The sequence below is a fragment of the Mesoplodon mirus genome (genome assembly GCF_964341445.2).
Source record: "Mesoplodon mirus genome assembly, chromosome: 4".
Taxonomy (NCBI): Eukaryota; Metazoa; Chordata; class Mammalia; order Artiodactyla; family Ziphiidae; genus Mesoplodon; species Mesoplodon mirus.
In genome coordinates, this window is record NC_138979.1 from 159,351,647 (window position 1) to 159,374,733 (window position 23,087).

Genomic DNA, 23,087 nt, shown 5'->3' on the forward strand with positions numbered 1-23,087 from the left:
TGTTTATGCTTGTGGTTGTAAAAAAAAAAAGGCACAAACTCTTTTTATTTGCAAAATGTAACTAGCATTTGACTAGCGCTTTACTGAACAAAGTATTTTCACATGCATTAGCCAATTTAATCCCTGCAACAGCTCTGGGGAGTAGGTATTATTAACCTTTCTTAATGGTAACAAACCTAGCAAGCCGAAATACAGATGTAAATTTTACAAATGGTGGTACTGTTAGCGTTTCACATTAGTCCCCCACTGCATTTTATGTTCTGTTGGTTCCCATGTATAATCATTTCCTTCATTCAACATATATTTTTTGAGCCCTTGCTATGTATCAGGCATTCTTCGAGGCACTGGAGATACACAGCACTGAACAAAACACAATACTCGCACTCCTTAAGTTTACATAATAGTGGGGTATGTGCAGACAAACAATAAAATAAATAAGAAAAGTGTTAGAGAGTAATATTAAACAGGAAAAGCTGATAGGAAGTATACAGATATGTTCAATTTTACATGCAGTGGTCATTTTGCCATCTCTTCTGTGTTGTTTGCAGCTCTCCCGAACAAAGATACCGTCTCCCTCCTATTTACCATACTCCCAGCACCAGGCACTCTGAGAGGCAATAACTGTATACTGAATAAGTTATAAGCCTTCTGAGAAGCAAGCAGTTGGGAAACAAAGGCCTGTAAATAGATACTGACCATATAGTCCACAAACTAAATAACTTGATCATTCCTGATTAATTTCTAATAATCTAATAAGTGAAATTCTTTTTAGCACGTTTACATTACAGAACGAAAGCTGTGTTAAATATTTTTACAGGCCGTTTTAGGAATTTCAAACATGTTTTAGCCGCCTCTTCGGCCCTACCAGCGCGCGTAAGCTTTGTGTTTGTGCATGTATGTGCGCACTTTTTAAAAACCGCAGCCTTTGCCACTTATCTCTTGGTATTAACAGAAGTTTTCTAGGATTAGCACTTGGGGTTTCTTCTGAGGTGCTGGGTGAGGCCCAGTTATCAGCCCATCGAACTTCAAAGAGCCTCAGAGCGAGGTTCTAACCCCCGAAACACAAACTGCTAAAAGTGGGAAACCCTCTTACAGCCCTGGCGCAGTGTCCGGCCGGAACCTTGACCTCAAGATGGCGTCGCGTAATCATAAGATTCAATCAGCTCCAATCAAAAATGGCAGGGTGGGTCGTAACATACAGTTCGAGCCCTTCTAGCCCTCATTAGGCGCTCCTCTCTATGGTTATTTGCCGCTGCGTGGTGATTCAGAGCCAAGAGTGACGATTACCTACCTACGCTCTTCTCTATGATCCTTCTCTCCACGCCCCCAGCCGCAGTGCACGCCGGGCAATAGGAAGACCTCCAGAAGCTCCCCGCGCAGCGCGGATGTGTTTGCGGCCTGTGAGAGTAGGCGCTTCGGCACTAGTCTCTCGGGTAGTGGCGCGCAGAAATCTCGAGCTGGTGGAACCCCCACGAAACCTGGATCCCGGAAGGCCGCGAAGACAGTACAATTTCATCAGCGGCGGGTGAGTTCGCTCCTCTGAGCGCGTGCGGAAACCGGGAGACAGGGTACTTCGGCTGGGGGAGGAGGGAAAGCCGGGGAGCCTGCGAAAGGGCCGGGGTGGGATGGGGATAAGGGGGGGGTGGGGATGGGGTGGGGGAGGGGATGGGCACGGGCACGAGGCTTGGGTTTCTCCACTTCTTTAAGGCCTCGAAAACCAGTGGGCCCAGTAGGAGCCCGTGGAGGCCGGACCTACTGCCAGAGCCTTCCTCCTTGCATTGTCGCCCACTTTCCCTTTCCTTTCCACGGCTCGCCACAGAGAGGCCTCGGCCCATTCTGGGCTCCACGTTTGCCACAAAACGCTCGGTCGGCCCCTGGGGAGCCCTTCCCTGAGGCCCCTTTCTAACCTGAGCCTGCGGAAGCCCTGCCGTAGATATTCCGGGCCTAGGATACAATTGCCCCAGGCTCTGCCTAGAAGCCGGCTAGCACCCACCCTTTTTTTTTTAGCGGGGGGCTGACCACCAACTGTTTTCTGTCCCTTCTTCGGTCGTCTAAAGCCCGCCACCGAGTGAACTGCCCTCCCTCCCCCCGCCCCCGACTTGAATTTAGCTACTGCCCACCTTTTCTAGCACCCTTCTGGTTGGTTTGCTTGTCTAAGATTGTGATGAGTGGTGTGGCCTTGCCCCCTTCCTCCCCTGGAGGTTAAACTAAACTATATCTTCATTGATTCTAGGGGAGGACCCAGCTCCACGTTAAAATATGTTGCTTCGTTCTCATGCTTCTTTGGTCTTCAATACTACTTTTAAAACACGTTTTTCGAAATAGTTCTAGGAGTATGAAGATTATTTTGAAGTTATGTAATATGGTTGTATATTGCCATGGAAAAGCCATTTTGATACTGAGCAGAGTGGAGCCGACCAAAAAGAGGGAGGAGATTGGACTTCTCTTGCCCCAGACTGCTATAGTGTGAAGTACTGTGAATTGGGTAGTTGGCAGTAGTGTATAAACAGTTCTTATATAGTTTTAGGAGCTTTAATTTCTAAAAGGTTATTTCCAAAAATGTTCAGAAGCCTAGAAAGGCATTCAGTGGTCATCAGTTCCTCACGATTCAAGTAGATACTATGCTATTCTCATTTAATTTTTCTTAAAGCCTTGGTTTTCTTCACTTGTAAAATGAGGATTATTAATTGTATTCACCTCATAGGTTATTGGAATTGGGAATTAATTGAAAAAAATATGTAAAATCCTTAATGCAATACCCAAGTAACATAGTGTTTAGTCCACATTAACTGATAGTGTTTGTTGTTTAAGAATTTTCAGGTAAGTATCAATACAAGACCCTAACCCTGACTCTAACATTTCTTCCAGTGTACTCTGGATAGACTTTTGTAAATAAAGTCAGAGTTAATCATTGGTATGTCATTACTAGACAGAGGCATTGTGATAAGCGAAAACAGCCTTTGGATTGGTAATTTCAGGATAGTGGGGACTGTGGAGTCCTTACCCATTTATTGTGTTCCTTTGGACAAGTTAGCTTCTTCATCTGTAAAAGAAGAATAATATATTTACACTAGGTAATTTGGTAGGTTAAGTGACATAATGTTGAAAGCTTTTGTAAACAAAAGTAAATTAATATCTTACCTGTTATTTTTATTAAATGATTCATCTTCTTGGGGTTACCAACTTCCTTTTTCTTTTTGGCCACAGGCAAGTTAGCTATATACCTTTTTCATTTACACGTGATTTAGAGAAAAATCATACTGACTTTTATACTATAGAAGCAAAAGTAATCGTTGAATCTTTTAACATCTTATAAAAACATTCTGTTTATTTTTTTAATCTCAATAATTTTTTTCTGATTCTACCACTGCTGTTCATGAGACTTTTGATTGATTCCTCAAAGTTTTTGAATAGCTTTCTTCCTAACTTTTTTGAATTTTGAAACTTCAGAAAATAAAAACATATTTCCACTAACCAGAATTGATACTGCTTTTTAACTTTTTATTTTGACATAATTTCAAACTTCAAAGAATTCTCAAATATCTTTCATCCAGATTCCCCAGATGTTAACATTTTACCAATTTGCCTTATCCTCCTCTCCTTTTTATCTCCATAGTTTTCTTCTGAAATCTTTTGCTAGTAAGTTGCAGATGTGGTATCCCTCTTAACCTCTGAATACTTAAGTGTGTATTTTTTACAGACAGTTACATTCTCTTAACGACAGTACAGTGATCAAAATCAGGAAATTAATATTGGTACAATATAATCTACCGGTCTTAACTGGGTTTTGCCTGAAATTGTCCCGAAGTCGTATTGCTACCTTTTGTTAAGGTATAATTAACATATAAAATGCACTCATTGTAAATGTACAATTCAGTGTTTTTCAGTATATGTGCAGAGTTGTGCAACCATTACCCCCAAAGGATCCCTCTTTTCTGTTTGCAAGTCACTCCCTATTCCCACCTCAGCTCTAGACTACCACTAATCTCTCTCTATAGTTAGGCTTGCTTTGCTTAGGCTGGGGCAGTTAATGTCAGTCCATTGTACCTTGAAGGCTATAAGCAGAGCAGGAAACAGTGCATGCTACACTAATCATTCATATTTAATGTAGAGTTACTGGACTGGCTGTATAACTACACATAATAACTTAAAATTTGCTCTTTCAGAACTAATAAAAATAATGCTTAGAAAAGAACCTGGCAGATAATAGGAGCTGGATGTTTTATTGAATAAATGATTAAGTTGTATATGAGTGTTTGCTGAGGAGAGTCTGTTGGTTCAGTTGCTTCTTGGCACACAGTGTCCTGATGGGGTTAGCCTGTAAATCTGTCCCTGGTGAAATACTTTGTGTCTATCGGGATAAATCTGTAATGGAGGAATGCATATAACCAGTAATAGTACTCTCATGAGTGCAGAAAAAGAGTGGTTTAAGAGAGTAAAGAGAAAAAAGTGAAAAAGAAAAGCAGAATGCATGCATATGTTGAGGGGTAGAGGTAAAGCTTCTTCAGAAGTTTGTTTTCTTTTTGGTGAGGACCAAATTTATTGAGATAAAATTTACATACAGTAAAAGGCACCCATTTTAATTTCAGTGAATTTTGACGAATACATAAACCTGTATGACCACTGTCACAGTCGAGATAGGGAACACTTCCAATATAGGGGCTTGTTTTTGTTACTTTGGGCCATAAAGTTTCATACTCAGCAGGTGAAAATGCTTTGAACCTTCTAGAAGTGAAACACTACTATCAAGTATTCTTTAAATGCTATTTAAGTCACTTCAGTGCTAATAAAATAACCTGTGCATCTCTCTCAAACCCCACACACAGTCCTTCAACAATTGACCACATTCAAAGTATATACAGAAACCAATAACTTGTTACCAGTTCACTGCCACCACCTGTTCTAGGCCATCTCTTTTGTCTGGATTATTGCAATAGTCTCTTGCTTCTCTACCCTTGTTCTCCTCCAGTCTTATCTTCACATAGTGACCAGTGACAGTGTTAAAATATAAGTCAAGTCAAAACCCTTTCAAATGCTTTCCATCTCATTCAGAGTAAAAACCAGTACTTTCACAGCGGCTTACAAAGCGTTAGACTCTTTGAACCCCTTTCCCATCTCCAGCTTGCCGCCAGTACTGTGCTCCAACTGTTGGCCTTGTTACTTCTCCTGCAAACACTGCATTCCCACCTCAGGCTCTTTGTATTTGCTGTTTCCTTTGCTGGGAAGGCTGTTGCCCCCCAGAATAGAGTTTCCTGCCTCAGTCTCTTGCAAGTCTTTCTTCAGATGTTACCTTTTTGGTGAGACCTGACCACCACGTTTAAAATAAAGCACTCCCTTAGCTCTCTTCCCTAGTTCATTCTACAAAGTACCTACCAACTTTGACTATCTGTATAATTTATTGTGAGTATTATAATTTATCAACTATAGGCAAAAATGATAAGCTTTGTTTATTATAAAAGTTTATTCTCATTCATTTTCACATACATCAAAGTATACCAAACTTTATGTTGAAGTAAGTGGTTGATAATCATTTTAGGATTTTTTTTGGCTGTGTTGGGTCTTTGTTGCTGCGCGTGGGCTTTCTCTAGTTGCAGCGAGCGGGGGCTACTCTTCGTTGCAGAGCACAGGCTCTAGGCACGTGGGCTTCAGTAGTTGTGGTGCACAGGCTTAGTTGCTCTGTGGCATGTGGGATCTTCCCAGACCAGGGCTCGAACCCGTGTCCCCTGCATTGGCAGGCAGATTCTTAACCACTGCGCCACCAGAGAAGCCCCTAGGATGTTTAAAGTGAATATTAATATTTATCAGAGATCATCAGAAATGTTTGTTTTCTGAATTTCCGTAGGAGAGACTGTTATCTTATTAAGATTACCTTCACCTTCGAAGTTTAGCCTACAAATAAGCAAGTTTTGAACAGTTCCAAATAAAAGGGAAATACTTCGTAGAAAAATTGGAGTGAATGAAATGAGTATATTAGCATAAACTGAAACATAATCTGGTTAACTCTTAACAGAATGAATGATACGTTTGAAAACCATGAAAAATAGTTTAAACACCAAGAACTTAGAGGGTTTCTTTTTAAAAGTAGTATTTGTATTGAGGAAAAAGTGATTCTAAAGATGAATTCATGGCCCAATCTTTGTAACCATTGTGAGGCTAGGTACTGAGTCGTTGCTAGAATAGTACCTGGCACATGGTAGCTTCTTAATAAATTTATTTAAAGAGGTTCTCAGAGTTTATTTGTTTACTGATTCATTCACGGATTATTTATTTAACAGGTATTAATACCAACTGCCCTCCTAAGAAAGTGCTGAGATAGAGTATTATAATGATAATATAAAAGCTTCTGTAAGTAGGACAGTAGCCCTTGATGTTTTAAAAGGATATACACTCCTGTCCCCTTCCATGTGGAATATTTGTTTTTGTTTTGGGCAAAAAAGTATTTTTAAAAAATTATTAAAAAATTCAACACGTTTACAATCTTAAATTAGTTACATTTTTCTTTTTAACTTAAGTTGATACCTACTTAATATTTAAGGCATTTGCAGTATCTTATTTGCTGGTATATGACAACATTCTAGGAATTTATTTTATTTGTAAAGCTTCCTAAATATTTTAACTGTACTGTGCTTTCAAAATTGAAGTTTAGATTTTACAGATTATTGTATATCCTAACTTATTAAGTGAAAAGAATACTGAGGAAGAAGAGCTGTGAGGATGAAGGACATGCTTTTTAAAGAAATGTCTAATAATGTCTAATGCAAGTTGAAACAGTTACCTGTCACACTGGAGATTTACTACAGTGATGGTGAGGATATGAGGAAAGGGCGTACCCATGTACTGTTGGTGGGAATATTAATTTGTACACTAGATTTGGAAGTAAAGAGTAGATACATACAGTACTGATCTGTATTATAGAATTACTTGCACAGGTGCTTAGAGTTATATGTCCGATATGTCCAAGAATGTTTAATATGATTTGTAAGAGGTAAAATGTGGAGAATCATCAATGTTGGTTAGTTACAGCTATATAGTAATAGTTTACTGCATTATAAAGAATGGAATAGAACTTTATGAACTGACATGAAGAGATGTTAATAATGATGAGGGAGAAATGCACATAACAATATAGTATGATTATATTGTTTGCAGAAAAACATAAGTGATTATATATTAGCTTGTGTCTAGAGAGATATTTTAGAAGAATACAACGAATTATACCAAACTGTTGGAATCAGGGCCGAGGAAGTAGAAGACATGCACATTTTATCCTCTCTCTTCTAAAGGGTGAGTAAAACAATATATAAAACATAGAAAAGAAAATAATAGAGAAAAACATTTTTTAAAAGCTTCTGAAACTCTAGACTCTTTCAGTTACAGAGTGTAGGTGGGGGAGTTTTTCCTAGTGTCCAACAGAAAATCTCCTATTAATCAAATCACCACTTTTAGCTGCATCACTGATAGGGGATCAACCCACTTATTTTGGCTGCTTGTTAAAATTGGTGCATAGAATCCTACTAGGGCATTCTAGCATCATTTTTCTACTTTTTTCCAGTAGTTCTGGACACTTGAGTATGTTGACAAAAATATAAAATTTGGGGGGAGGAAAAGTCTTAAGTACTTCTATTTTATTTATTTTTTACTCTGTCGGGTCTTCGTTGCTGCTCGCGGGCTTTCTCTAGTTACGGCGAGTGGGGGCTACTCTTCGTTGCGGTGCGTGGGCTTCTCATTGCAGTGGCTTCTCTTGCTGCAGAGCATGGGCTCCAGGCACACGGACTTCAGTAGTTGTGGTGCGCAGCTAAGTAGTTGTGGCGCGTGGCTAAGTAGTTGTGGCGCACGAGCTTAGCTGCTCCGCGGCATGTGGGATCTTCCTGGTCCGGGGCTCGAACACGTGTCCCCTGCATTGTCAGGTAGATTCTTAACTACTGCGCCACCAGGGAAGCCCAGTACTTCTATTCATTTAGCTAAAACACAAAAGTTTCTTATTAAGGAATGATATCACAAACCAAATCAAACAGTTCATTGTATTCTTGTATTTTTAAAAATCAAATACCAGCGTCTGATTCTTGAGTTTCAGTCATTCATTGAATATCATTCAAGAATGGTTAAGAGGTTTGCTTTTAAGTTTAAGAAAAATTACCTCTTTTTTTCTCATTGTCACAAGTTGTATGTGAATGGTTTATATTTGAACCATTGTATTTGAATGGTTACTATGTGACCTTATATATGGAGGTCGTCCCCCCCTCCCCGTTCAGGTTTGTAGAAAGTCACTGAGACATTTATTTGTCCTGGAAGAACTGGCCAACACTGAATCAACAAATACTGTGTAACTTTGTAAATTTAGTTTGCAGGGTGCTGATGTGTATAAAAAATTCATGCATCAGAACACTTAAAAACTGTTAGATATCTTCCTTGATTCTGAGTTTGATTTAAAAAGATTCATTGATGTTTGGTATTTAATTTTTGGATATTAACTGAACCTCAAAATTTTTTTCTTCCTTTATATGTATTCCCATATGACTGTAGGAGTCTATCCTGAACTTAGATCGTGTACATTTTGGGAACTTATTTTAGAAAAGATCTAAGTTTAAAAAATTCTCAATGGACAGACAGAGAAAAGAGGGTCTTTGCCAACTCCTTTGGGTAAGAAAACTTGAGAATTTTGCAGATACTCTAAAAATGAAAGGCCAACAAACCAAGCATATCAGATTGTAAAGTTTTCAAATAACATGATTTGTCATGATTTCTTTCTTTAGACTGGTGTGGTAAGAATGTCTTTCCCCCCTCATTTGAATCGCCCTCCCATGGGAATCCCAGCACTCCCACCAGGGATCCCACCCCCACAGTTTCCTGGCTTTCCACCACCTGTACCTCCAGGTAAGTTTGTGGATACAGTTGTTGTTTTTGAAGTGTAGTTGATTTACAGTGTTGTGTTAGTTTCTGATGTACAGCAAAGTGATTCAGTTATTTATATATATAAACACACATACTTTTTTAGATTCTTTTCCATTATACTTTATTACAAGATATTGAATATAGTTCCCTGTGATATACAGTAAATCCTTGTTTTTTTAATCTGTTTTATATGTAGTAGTTCATATTTGCTAGTCCCAAACTCCTAATTTCTCTCCCCTTCCCCCTTTGGTAACCATGTTTGTTTTCTGTGTCTGTGTGTCTGTTTTGTAAATAAGTTCATTTGTATCATATTTTTAGATTCTACATGTAAGTGATGTCACATGATATTTGTCTTTCTCTGTCTGACTTCATTTAGTATGATAATCCTAGGTCCATCCATGTTGCTGCAAATGGCATTATTTCATTCTTTTTTATGGCTGAGTAATATTCCATTGTAAATATATATCACACCTTATTTATCCATTCATCTGTCGATGGACGTTTAGATTGCTTCCATGTCTTGGCTATTGTAAATAGTGCTGCTGTGAACACTGGGGTGCACGTATGTTTTGAATTAGAGTTTTCTCCAGATATATGCCCAAGAGTGGGATTGTAGGATCATATGGTAGCTCTATTTTTAGTTATTTAGGAACCTCCATACCGTTGCCGTAGTGGCTGCACCATTTTACATTCCCACCAATGATTCTGTGGGTTTTTTTAACCCATCCTTATGTCATTGCAATATTAACTTTAGGAAGATGATACATATGTGACTGTTGGTAGAAGAGCTGTTAGCATTCTGGAAATGTGATGTCTCATTTTCCTATGGTGATAGTTTTCATTTCTGGCTGAGTATCAGACTCATCTGGGAAATTAAAAAGTCTTTATTTAAAAATATAGGTAATACATTTATTTTTAAATACTATACATTTTAAATAGTATAGTATTTTAAAATACTATATGTTTTAAAAACTATACATTCAAAAATCAATCAAAAGGGTGGAAAATTTTTCTCACATTCCCATATAACTTGTTACCATCCCCTTAGTGAAAGGGGGAACAAAGCAGGGTTATTAGTTTCTTCTTTATCCTTTCAGATATTTTTATTTTTCTATCCATTTGTTTTGTTTTATTCTTTTGACACCAATGTACAGTAACATCCTATGTATTCTATTCTGCCTCGTTTTTTTTTATACTTGACAATAAATCTTTTTTTTAATTAATTTATTTATCTTTGGCTACATTGGGTCTTCGCTGCTGAGCGTGGGCATTCTCTAGTTGCGGCGAGCGGGGGCTATTCGTTGTGGTGCGTGGGCTTCTCATTGCGGTGGCTTCTCTTGTTGCAGAGCACGGGCTTTAGGCGCGCAGGCTTCAGTATTTGTGGCTCATGGGCTCTAGGTGCGCAGGCTTCAATAGTTGTGGCTCGCGGGCTCTAGAGTGCAGGCTTAGTAGTTGTGGCGCATGGGCTTAGTTGCTCCCCAGCATGTGGGATCTTTCTGGACCAGGGCTCGAACCTGTGTCCCCTGCATTGGCAGGCGGATTCTTAACCACTGCGCCACCAGGGAAATCCTTGACAATAAATCTTGGAGAGCTCTCCAAGTAACTATTTAAAACCTTCTTCTCTCCAATGTTTTATGATGTTTAAACAAAAAATTTAAAAAATTTTAAGGCCCCACCGCAAGCCACTGAATCAAATCCTCAGAAATTGGGGCTCAGGAGTCTCTTTTTAACAAGTTCACAGGTGATTCATAGGTATCCATTTAAGCACAGTTAAGAGAACCCACATTTGAGAACCATTATCTTGAGGTTTGTAATTAACATTGACTTAGGAGAAAGAGTTTTCCTCTGGTTTATGAGTGGTAGTTCACATATTTTTATATTTTGATGGGGTTGAAAGCATTTCATGCAGAATCAGTTTCCCAGTTTCCCTTCTGAAAGGGGTAGTATCTAAGAGTCCTCCTTAATCTGCACGTTAGAAGTATTTTCTTCTACCATAGAATCTATGTAATTCAAGCTGAAATGAACAAATGATCTTGTAAACCATCCAGAAATATTTCTTTTTGAGGAAAGGTCTACTTCAGTGACCTGGGTTTAACTACTGGATTATGTGTTTGAAGTTAGCAGTGTTTACTAAAGAGCTTGACTGTTGCAAAATCAAAAGTATGTTGCAGTTGGCTCATATGATGGATTGTTAGTTCATAACATGTACATCATAGAGGCTCAGCTTTGGGGGCCTCCTACCCCTAGGTCAAGTACACAGCAGTGTTGAAGTAAGTGAAAAGTCACAAAGTAAAAGTGGCAATTTTTCTGGGGTATCATTTAAAACTTCAGGAATTTGAGGGTAAATCATAATTTTAAAAAATCAGAACAGGGCTTCCCTGGTGGCACAGTGGTTAAGAATCTGCCTGCCAATGCAGGAGACACGGGTTCAAGCCCTGGTCTGGGAAGATCCCACATGCCGCAGAGCAGCTAAGCCCGTGCGCCACAACTACTGAACCTGTGCTCTAGAGCCCACGAGCCACAACTACTGAGCCCGTGTGCCACAACTACTGAAGCCCGCGTGCCTAGAGCCCATGCTCCCAACAAGAGAAACCACCACAATGAGAAGCCCACGCACCGCAACGAAGAGTAGCCCCCACTCGCCGCAACTAGAGAAAGCCCGTGCGCAGCAACGAAACGCAGCCAAAATTAAAAAAAAAAAAATCAAAACAACTACTACTGCATATATATTGTGGAGTAGAGTGCAGTACCTGTACAAGTTTTTAAGACATTTATGCTTGTAGCTGGCTGTTTTAAGTTGGTCTTTTAGATAATCATGGATGTGTATTTGTTACCCCTTGCTGCCAGGGACCTAGTGTGAACGTTTGAGTACTATCAGTTTATTATTCCATGTAACAATTACTGAATTTTAGTCAGTAACTTAACTGCTCTGTAATGGACTATAAAGGAATTTCTCCTGAAAAGGGGGATTAAGAAAATAACGTTAACAGAAAACTGAAAAATGTTACTTGTCAACCATCAAACCAATTGATTACTTGAGAAGGATAGTGCCCTGAGCCACTTTCATTTGGGCATCAATATTTGAGGGGGTCCCCATTTTTTTTCATTAATTTATAGTCTCATAATACGATCTATTTTTTGATAGTCTTTACTAATAACCATGATACTTTTAGCAAAGTTTGTGTTATTAGAGTTATAGGGAAGAATAGTTTACTTTCTATTTCTGAAGAAATTTTAAGGCATTGGAGATAAAGCTTAATCACTTGTTCAGAATCAGGAAAGGTGACAATGAAAAAAATCAGTTCCTTACCAGTATATTGGTTTTATAGGAAAGATTTTAAATTCCTTTGAATTTTTAAAAAATACATACTAAATGTAACTTGTTTTCTGATGAACACTATACCAAATTATAAATGGACGTGGAAGATAAATGGGCCATGTTTCTCTTAAGGCTACTCCTAGTATATCTTTTAAGATGGGTCAACAGACCTTAAAACCAGATTTTCAGTATTTCTCCTTGTCTGTTTGGTCAGTGCCATACTAATGTAGGCATTTGTTCACAGAGTATTAACGCTATTAAACAATTCTGATTCCATTTGTGATAGTATACAGTATCATTTCTGTTTAGGGAAGCATACTTGAATGATAAATCAGACTTTAGTTAACAGCTAACTCATTCATACCTGCATCCTGTGTGCAGCGTCAATACTTGAAAAAATAAAAAAAAAAGAAGTATGCTAAACTAGTATAATAATTCAGGACCACAATACCCATATTCATGTATAATTTTCTTGTGTTGCCTATTAGTGCAGTTAATTGAACTCTGAGATAACGTATGTGGCGATCACATTATATATTAAATTAGAAAATAAGTTTGAAAAAAAACATAATTTTTCCTTAAAAAGTAATACATGCTATAGATTAAAGGACGTTTTCCCCCCGTAGTTCCTGAGCATTCCTTCCCCAAAGGGGGCGAAGTCTTTCTTACCAGTTTCTGGTGTGTAGCTCTCCAGAGATGTAATGTATATCCCACTGTGTTTGCCTATGTTTATTCTACCCTACTTTTTTTTTCAAATTCAGCTGGTATATACACTGTTTACACTTTGTGCACTTTGCCTTTTTTTTTTTTTTTTTTTACCGTAGCATGCATAGGTCTGTAATGAGCAGCAATACATTTTTATAAATTCTGCATTTCATGAAGTTAGTAAGTTGAGGTGGGAACCATACTATTAAACCTTTTAGTAACTATTAAAAAGGAAAAAAAAATTTTTCAAAATGTCTTTTTCTTCAGGTTTTCTTAAATAGAAAGTTTACCTGTGGAAGAGGTGCTGCACAGTTTACAGTTGGTAAATGGAGTATTTGCTTTTGTTTTGCAAAGTTAAAAGTGAAAAATTTAGAGTTGATAGTTTTGAGTATCCACCTATTTAAGTGCTCCACATAAATGATCTCAGTTAGTAGGCACTCTGAGGAAATAATTACCTCATTTGAATTGAGGAAACTGAAGCTGAGGTTAAAGAGCTTTCCCAAGTTTGCATAGCTAAAAGTGATAGAACCAAGAATTGAACCCAAGTTTGATTCTGCAGTCTTTTTTTTTCTATTTTGTACAGTCTTCTGTAGGCTTATTGATAAGTATCTTGATTTTCATCTTCTAAAAATTTTGTTTAAAACTGAGGTTATTTTAAATAGGTTTTATTGGAAAATAAATGGATAGTTGTTAAAAGAGTTTATTACCAGTCTTAGATGGACAGTTACCTTAAGTTGATGCTAAATTTGAACTGAAAAGTGATTTCAGAACTTCTTGAGATACTTCTAGAAGCATTTTAAAATTTGTGTTTTAGTAGACAGATCTTTTACTGATTTTACCCTCATTGCAACTTTTTTCTTAGTTCTCAAATGGTAAGATTTCGTCATTAGTTATGTACACAAGGTCTGTCAATGTAGCAACTATTGGTTAGTAAACAATTTTGTTGAAAACAAAATTGCAGATTCCAGTAAGATGTCAATAGTGATAGCCCATTGATAGCTGTCTAAAACCCTTAGGGCAGTAGATGCTTGTCTTAGAGATTTTCTCTTTGACAGTGAATGAGATTACTAATCTTATTTTTTTTTCATGATTTTTGCTTTTATTAAATAACCAGGAATAACAAGATTCTTCTTAGGCCTCCAGATTAATTTCTTATTTGATGCTTTTGTTTTCTAACTTTCAAAGAATTTATTTTTACCTTTAAAGGAGTCATTAATACCATTGTTCACCTGTAAGCAAATCTATATGAAAGTTGCTGGTTTTGAGGATGTACTGAACATATTCATGTAGATAAACATGAATTGATAACTATCCACAGTTTTATTCCTTAAGGCAAAAGCAGGCTGTGGTAGTCTTTTTGCTTTTAGAAAGTCTTTTTGTTTGTAAGTTTATTTAGACCAACCTGATAACTATGTTGCTTTTGAAAAATATCCATTAATTTCTCATTTTCATTAATCCTACATTTCCCCTTAAAAGAACTGTGAATTGGAGGTACTTATTTGTATGGCATGTAGTTGATATACAATATATAATTGTATATAATTATATTCTTAAGATTCATTATGCTTTTTTCTTAGGGACTCCAATGATTCCTGTACCAATGAGCATTATGGCTCCTGCTCCAACTGTAAGTATAACTTTAAGGAGGAATTAGGAGTGCCACTGCTTTTAAATCTGAACAACTTTATAAGCCCAGATAAATTATTTTAAATATTTAAAAGAATAATAGGAAGGGAATAAGAGCATCCATGTATATCATACTACTTATTTAAATAAGTGTTGTTTTCACTCTATGCATATAAGCAATTGCCCCTAAAATATGCTCCCTAAATAGTTTAGTGATTTCCCTCTTATTCTCTAGACTCTTCGTATACTGTTATTTCAGATTTAGACATTGACTCTTTCATCATGCCCTCGTGTCTTGATCCTGGGAGACAGGAGAAGCGATCTGACATGTCTGATTTCTTAAAAGAAAAAAAAAGGAGGAATGATCTAGCAGAAATCTAAATTTTGAAATGAAAGTTGAATATATTTCTACTCATTCCTCCCACCTACCTAATTTTTAGCTTCTTCCAAGCTATTTTTTCTCTGTCCTCTAGTATGATATCTTCAAGCTTTGTAAAATTTTGTTGAAGCCTTTCCTCTGCTGAAGTGTTTCATTATTCAGTCTTATGTCTTGAACTTTAATTCCACATTCATAAAAGCTCTGTACGCTCTAGGCATCTTAGTTAAGAATGCTAGTATACTATAACATGTGAATAAATAATAACCCTCTTAAAACATTTATTTAACTAAAAATTTTCTTTGAGTTAATTAGTGAAATATTGGTCTTAATTTATAATTCATTGTGAGGGAGAGTAGGTCTCATTACTTTCAACTGTTTTTCTACCTGTGGGTTTTGAAAAGGGCGGGGAGTATTATTTATATTAAAAGGGTGATGAGATGGGAATTACATGAACAAATAGGAATCTGCTGTGAGGCAGGCCAAGGGGGAGTCCAGCTTTTCTTGCATTGGACATTCATTGGGAAACATTTATTGGGAAACCTCCACATGACAGGTACTCTTGCCCTCTTGCATTTTAGCCTAGGAGAAGGCAGCTCCCCCACTTCAGTGCCTACTGTGGATGTTTTGCTCAATTCAATTTCAAATACAAAGATGAATAAGACTATTTCTTTCCTCTGGGAAGTTGAATGTTATGAAGGGAAAATAAGATAGAAACACAAGTAACTGAGAAAAGGTAGACTTTAAGTGTGGGGAGAGTGCTATGGGAGTATTTGAATATTCTACAAGAAAATTAGCAGGGATAATTGAAATTTCCTTTTATATGAATGCAGAGATTTATGATGTCTTAAACATTTAAAAATTGTCTTAAACATAAAAAAATTTCTTTCCAAGTTTTTGTTTTTTGATTTTTATAAATTTATTTATTCATTTATTTCTGGCTTCGTTGGGTCTTCATCGCTGCACGCGGGCTTTCTCTAGTTGCAGTGAGCGGGGGTTACTCTTCATTGCGGTGCGCAGGCTTCTCATTGCGGTGGCTTCTCTTATTGCGGAGCGTGGGCTCTAGGCCCGTGGGCTTTGGTAGTTGTGGCACGTGAGCTCAGTAGTTGTGGCTCATGGGCTCAGTTGCTCTGTGGCACGTGGGATCTTCCCGGACCAGGGCTTGAACCCGTGACCCCCGCATTGGCAGGCAGATTCTTAACCACTGAGCCACCAGGGAAGCCCTCCAAGTTGTTTTTAAAAGAAAGGTAATCCAATAGTGGAACTTTACTTGTCATGAATAAGTTCACGTTAATGAAAAATGTGCTTTGGGAGTTTTAGATTAAGTATGTAGAACCTGTAATGGTGATGTGCTATATATTTAATACTTTAAAATTGATGTTTTTAGCCTAATGTTATTACATTAAGCATGATAGCAAATTTAATTGCAAGTTCAAACTTTATTGTCTTTCATCACTTTAGGTCTTAGTACCCACTGTGTCCATGGTTGGAAAACATTTGGGAGCACGGAAGGATCATCCAGGCTTGAAGGCTAAAGAAAATGATGAAAACTGTGGTCCCACTACTACAGTTTTTGTTGGCAACATTTCTGAAAAAGCCTCAGACATGCTTATAAGACAGCTCCTTGCTGTAAGTTAAACTGTTTATTTTTCACTTAAAAAATTTTTTGTTATAAATTTCAAACTGAAGAAAAATTAGCAAGAGGGCTCTGAATTATTTTCTCGTTTATATTTTGAAAAGTTTCAGTCCTACAGAAAAGTTAAATGAATAGTGAACACCCTTGTAACACATTTTGTCATATTTACACACTCTGTGCACACACACACACCCCTCGATTTTTTTTTCCTTCTGAATAATTTCAGAGTAAGTTGTGACATTACATTTCACTTTTGAATACTTCTTATATTTCCTAAGATCAAGGATACTCTCCTACATTTTCACAAAGCCATTATCACACTTAGGAAATTTAAGGCTGATATAGTATTGTTAATTAAAATACATATAGTTCATATTTAATTTTTCCAGTAATTTCCAGTCAGGGATATATATATATTGCACTTGTTTTTATTATTATTACTATTACTATTATTATTATTATTATTTTTTGCGGTACGCGGGCCTCTCACTGCTGTGGCCTCTCCCGTCGCGGAGCACAGGCTCCGGATGCACAGGCTCAGCGGCCATGGCCCACGGGCCCAGCCGCTCCACGGCATATGGGATCCTCCCAGACCGGGGCACGAACCTGCGTCCCCTGCATCGGCAGGCAGACCCCCAACCACTGTGCCACCAGGGAAGCCCTTTATTATTATTATTTTTTTAATATTTATTTATTTGGCTGCGCTGGGTCTTAGTTGTGACATGCAGGATCTTTTTCGTTGTGGCATGTGGGCTCTTAGTTGTGGCATGCAGGATCTAGTTCCCTGACCAGGGATCAAACCGGGCCCTCCTTCATTGGGAGTGTGCAGTCTTAACCACCAGACAACCAGGGAAGTCCCTATACATTGCATTTAATTGTCATGTTTCTTTAGACAGTTCCTTTATTGTAGAACAGTTCCCTGCCTCTTCTTGTTTGCTTGTTTTTGTTTTTGTCTTTCATGACATTGATGTTTTTGAAGCGCCTGGGTCTTTTGCAGAATGTCTCTCCCAATTTGAATTTGATTGATTGCTCATAGTTAGATTCAGAATAAGCATTTGTAAGAGTGGTTCATGGGTGATGCATTGTTTTCGGGTGCAACATAGCAAGAGGCATACCACGTCTCTTGGTCCCATTTTTGGTGGTATTAAGTTTAGTTACTTGGTTAAGGTAGTCAGATCTCTCCATTGTAACGGTACCTTTAGTCCCTTTTTCACTAATAAGTAACCTCTGGGTTAGTATTTGGGGACTATGTGAGTCCTTTTCTTTAGCCGCCTTTAAAACAATGATTTTAGCATCTAATTGTGATTGATTGACTCCTTTTGCAGTTTTTATTCTGAGCATACATAAGTTTTTTTGACTTGGTCATTGATTTTCCTTTTTGTCTTAGTTTAAAAAATTTATCCTGGTGCTACATGCACATTTTTTTTATTTAAAGCACTTTTTTTTGGCTGCGTTGGGTCTTTGTTGCTGCTCGCGGGCTTTCTCTAGTTGCTGCAAGTAGGGCCTACTCTTCATCGCGGTGCACGGGCTTCTCATTGCGGTGGCTTCTCTTGTTGTGGAGCATGGGCTCTAGGCATGCAGGCTCAGTAGTTGTGGCTCGCAGGCTTAGTTACTTTGCAGCATGTGGGATATTCCCGGAACAGGGATGGAACCCGTGTCACCTGCATTGGCAGGCAGATTCTTAACCACTGCGCCACCAACGAAGTCCCTACGTGCACACTGTAAGTGAAAAAATACTGAATGATTTTTAAAAATTAATTAATATTCGGTTGCATTGGGTCTTCATTGCTGCGCGCAGGCTTTCTCTAGTTGTGGCGAGCGGGGGCTACTCTTCGTCGCAGTACGCGGGCTTCTCATTTCGGTGGCCTCTCTTGTTGAGGAGCACGAGCTCTAGGCATGCGGGCTTCAGTAGTTGTGGTATGTGGGCTCAGTAGTTGTGGCTCGTGGGCTTAGTTGCTCCGCAGCATGTGGGATCTTCCCGGACCAGGGCTTGAACCCATGTCCCCTGCATTGGCAGACAGATTCTTAACGACTGTGCCACCAGGGAAGTCCCTGAATGATTTTTTTAATGAAAAATAACACTGTCCATACTCACTCCCTCCATAATCTCCACTGTGTTTAGAAGTTATTTTAAAATCTTTTCCTTCTTCATTTTATCAGTAACATACATTATTGCCAGTTCCGTTTTAAAAATCATGTTATCCTTGCTTTAAAAAGTGTTTTTAAAAAGGCGTTTAGAAAATAAACACAAAACCTAGCTTAGTCAGATCTTAATATTTGGTGATACTAGCTTCAGATTTTTATCCCAAAGAAACAAAACATGAAGGTTCTAATTCCCATTTCTTTCTTCCACAGAGGTAATAACCAGAGGTAGTCCACTATCCTAAGTTTGGTGTTTATCACTCCTGTCCATATTTTTTACTTTAATTATATATTTATATAAATAAAAATTTATAATTTTTAAGTTTTAGTTCTGTATTCCTCCACAATTTGCTTTTTTCACCCAGCCTATATGTAGCTCTAGTTTGTTTACTTTTCACTGTTATATACCATTGCATTATAGAAATATGCCATAAATGGTCAGATTTTTTACTGATGTCATATGGATTGTTTTCTTTTTTTTGATATTATGTCTTGCTATATAATTAGTGGTAATAGCACATCTTCCTAGGTGAGCGTGAAAGAAATTCTGTCATGTATTCTCTTAGAAGTGGAATTTCTGAGTCATGGGGCATGCTTATCTACAGTTTTACAAGATGATGCCATTTTTTTCCCAAAGTAGAACATTGGGAGGACATTTTTAAGACATCTTTATTGAGACATAATTTACATACCATAAAGTTCACCCTTTTATAATATACAGTTCAGTGGCTTTTAGTATTTTCAGAAAGTTGTGCAAACATCACCACTGTCTAATTCCTGAACATTTTTACCACCCCAGATAGAAACCCCGTACCCATTAACAATGCTTCCCATTTTCTCCTCCCCTGAGCCTCTGGCAGCCACTATTGTACCTTCTGTCTATGGATTTGCCTATTCTGGGCATTTTATGTAAATGGAATTTTAGAATATGTGGCTTTTTGTGTGTTGTCTTCTTTCACTTAGCATAATGTTTTCAAGGTTCATCTGTAGTGTAGCTTGTTAGCAGTACTTTGTTCCTTTTTATGGCCAGAATATTCCATTTAATGGTTGTACCACATTTTGTTTATCCATCCATCAGTTGATGGACAATTGGATTGTTTCCACTTTGTTATTATGAATAATAATGCTGTGAATATTTGTGTACAAGTTTTTGTGTGGACATACGTGTATGTTTTCAGTTTGAAACATCCCTTTTTAAAACTGTTGTTGATTTATATATGCAGCAGAGTGTTTTTTTAAGCTATCTTTGGATTCCTGAATTTCTCTCTTCTATTTCTCTTTCACTTTTAAGGCTTTACTTGGATGTCCAGCTGGTGATCCTTGATTGTCCATATTTAAGAGTTAGGGATTAAAAGGCTTTTTGTGTGCGTAAGCTGAACTTGTAAAATGTTGGGCATCTTTGTAGGGTAATCTAAATGGCAGCCAAGGTTTTAAATGTTAATTCGTGGGGTCTTTTCTTTGAGGCTGGTTGGTTTCTCTAGAAAATTTCCAATTTTATGCCTAGTGAGTTTATGATTGGCTGCCTGTATGAGGTTGCAGATGCAGGACTGAGTTCAAGCACTTCTTATACCATTACTTTCTTCCCTTCTTACTCACTCTGTATCTCATACAGATCTTTCAGATCTGGTGCTCCACATCCCAAGCTTGTTCTGTTCACTTTCTTCAGACTGTAACTCTTCACGCTATCTTCTCTGGGGGTGGGGATAGGGTAGTTGCTTGAAACCTCTGAGGCTTTGATTATTCCATATTTGTATTGTCAGGCAAAAACCTATTTTTATTCAGCTTCACACTTAAGCCCCATTCTCCCCTGTACCTTTCCCCCCCAGTCTGGATCCACTGGGTTTTGTAGAATCAGTTAGCTTAATTCTTCTTATTGGTATCTGCTTCTGTAGACACTTGGTGTCATAGCTTTCTTTGCTCTACTGAATGAGTAGTTATCCATCCATTTGTCTTTTGTCTTTGCAAAATTTTATTGAATTCTGCTGCTGTTCCCTCATGCTATGTTTGACCTTACGGACAATTTTCTTTTTCTTTTTTTGGGGGGAGGTGGTTGCTGCATTGGGTCTTCATTGCTACGCGCTGGCTTTCTCTAGTTGTGGAGAGTGGGGGCTTATTGCAGTGGCTTCTCCTGTTGTGGAGCACGGGCTTTAGGCTCTCAGCCTTCAGTAGTTGCAGCACACAGGCTCAGTAGTTGCGACACATGGGCCCTAGAGCTCAACGGGCTTCAGTAGTTGTGGCTTGCGGGCTCTCGAGCACAGGCTCAGTGGTTATGGCACATGAGCTTAGTTGCTCTGCAGCATGTGAGATCTTCCTGGACCAGGAATCAAACCCATGTACCCTGCATTGGCAGGTGGATTCTTTTTTTTTTTTAATTTATTTATACTTTTGGCTGCGTTGGGTCTTCATAGCTGCACGTGGGCTTTCTCCAGTTGCGGTGAGCGGGGCTACTCTGCATTGTGGTGCGCTGACTTCTCATTGCAGTGGCTTCTCTTGTTGCAGAGCACGGGCTCTAGGCAGGCGGGCTTCAGTAGTTGTGGCTCGCAGGCTCTAGAGTGCAGGTTCAGTAGTTGTGGCACATGGGCTTAGTTGCTCTGCGGACCTTACTGGACCAGGGCTCCAACCCGTGTCCCCTGCATTGGCAGGCAGATTCTTAACCACTGTGCTGCTAGGGAAGTACTGGGAAATTTTCATATATATATATATATATATATATATATATATATTTGTGTGTGTGTGTGTATAATTTTATTTATTTATTTGTTTATTGACCACGCTGCACAGTATGTGGGATCTTAGTTCTTCAACCAGGGATCAAACCCTCTCCCCCTGCAGTGGAAGCGTGGATTCTTAACCATTGGACTGCCAGGGAAGTTCCAGTTCTTTGACTATCATTTTAGTAATTTCTCTGAAGGGAAATATCTTTCCCTTCAGAGAAAAATCAACTTATTTCTCAGCTTTGACAGGCAATCTTCAGTTATTATTTTCCACAAAACTTTTTTTTTTTTTTTAATTTTATTTATTTATTTATGGCTGTGTTGTGTCTTCGTTTCTGTGCGAGGGCTTTCTCTAGCTGCGGCAAGCGGGGGCCACTCCTCATCGCGGTGCGCGGGCCTCTCACTATCGCGGCCTCTCTTGTTGCAGAGCACAGGCTCCAGACATGCAGGCTCAGTAATTGTGGCTCACGGGGCTAGCTGCTCCGCGGCATGTGGGATCTTCCCAGACCAGGGCTCGAACCCGTGTCCCCTGCATTGGCAGGCAGATTCTCAACCACTGCACCACCCGGGAAGCCCCACAAAACTTTTTTTAAACCTTTGTTTTTACTTTAATAATTAGAAATAATATTTAAGAACTTTGGAAGTAAACAAAGTGTAATAATATCCCACCCTTCAGACAACCTGCCCCATTAACATTTTGGAGTATTTCTGATCATTTTATGGAAATTTTTTTTCTTCACATAGTTAAAAATCTTATTGTATATCTGCAATTTCATGGTTCAAGATTTTTTGCATCCCATGTCAAGCATTTCCCTGTGTCATTAAAAATCTTTTATAATATATACATGTGTTTTAAAACAGAGTATTTATGAACTCAATATTTACTTAAATTTATTATAGTTTAACTATTATAATATTTGGGCATTTTGGTTTTATATATATATTTGTAGGATAAATATAACTGTAAAGTGTCTAATTTATTGAAAGGTAGGCAGTTTTCGGCAAATAAGAATCAGTAAGAATTTATATTTTCCTTTGAAATGATTTATTGTATGTTTCTTTCATATAGTAGGTTTGTGGGAATTGCAAAATTTAGTTGCTGACAAGATTTTTTTTTTTTTTTACTTTTTTCCTAGCGGGAATCTAATTGTGCTCTTATTTGCATGATAAATTAGCTTAGGTGGTAAAGATCTTTGTTTGTTTTCTTTTACAGAAATGTGGCTTGGTTTTGAGCTGGAAGAGAGTACAAGGTGCATCTGGAAAACTTCAAGGTAGGTAAATTTTTCCTTATTTATTGAGATCATCTTAACCTGTGTGCATAAGTACATTTGCATTTACTCTCATTGTCCTTAACCGTAGGAGTGTTCTCCTAGCACTCTGTCTTCACTCTTTAATAGGATTAAAGGCATTAGGGAAGATGTTGGCTGAGAGTTGAGATGAGAAAGTAGAAAAGGATAACGTGAAGGAGGTAGGAGAGGGAAGAAAATTATTCAGAGTAACTGGTTTCTTAAAAGATTACTTTAAGAAGTCCTTTTTGTTTCAGAGCAGGAGTGTATGATCAAGATGGAACAATTAGGACTTAGGAAGAAAGTAGAAGAGATGATGAGATAATCACTTAGTCTTGAAAGCAAACTGTTCTTTTCATACTAGTTGGTAGAGACACCTGTTTGATACACA

At 38.1% G+C, this 23,087-nt stretch overlaps 1 protein-coding gene across 1 annotated transcript in view; it reads left to right on the top strand.

Annotated features, from left to right (window-relative positions):
- Nucleotides 1–1,132: 1,132 nt before the first annotated feature.
- RBM25 (RNA binding motif protein 25) overlaps nucleotides 1,133–23,087 on the top strand; it is a gene marked incomplete at its 5' end in the record, with an annotated part of 56,289 nt that continues 34,334 nt past the window's right edge. Inside the window, 6 exons of the mRNA XM_082618789.1 lie at nucleotides 1,133–1,183; nucleotides 1,331–1,525; nucleotides 8,754–8,874; nucleotides 14,494–14,543; nucleotides 16,380–16,547; nucleotides 22,624–22,681. Coding sequence (XP_082474915.1) covers nucleotides 1,133–1,183; nucleotides 1,331–1,525; nucleotides 8,754–8,874; nucleotides 14,494–14,543; nucleotides 16,380–16,547; nucleotides 22,624–22,681 — 643 coding nt within the window. The remainder of the gene's footprint in view (nucleotides 1,184–1,330; nucleotides 1,526–8,753; nucleotides 8,875–14,493; nucleotides 14,544–16,379; nucleotides 16,548–22,623; nucleotides 22,682–23,087) is intronic.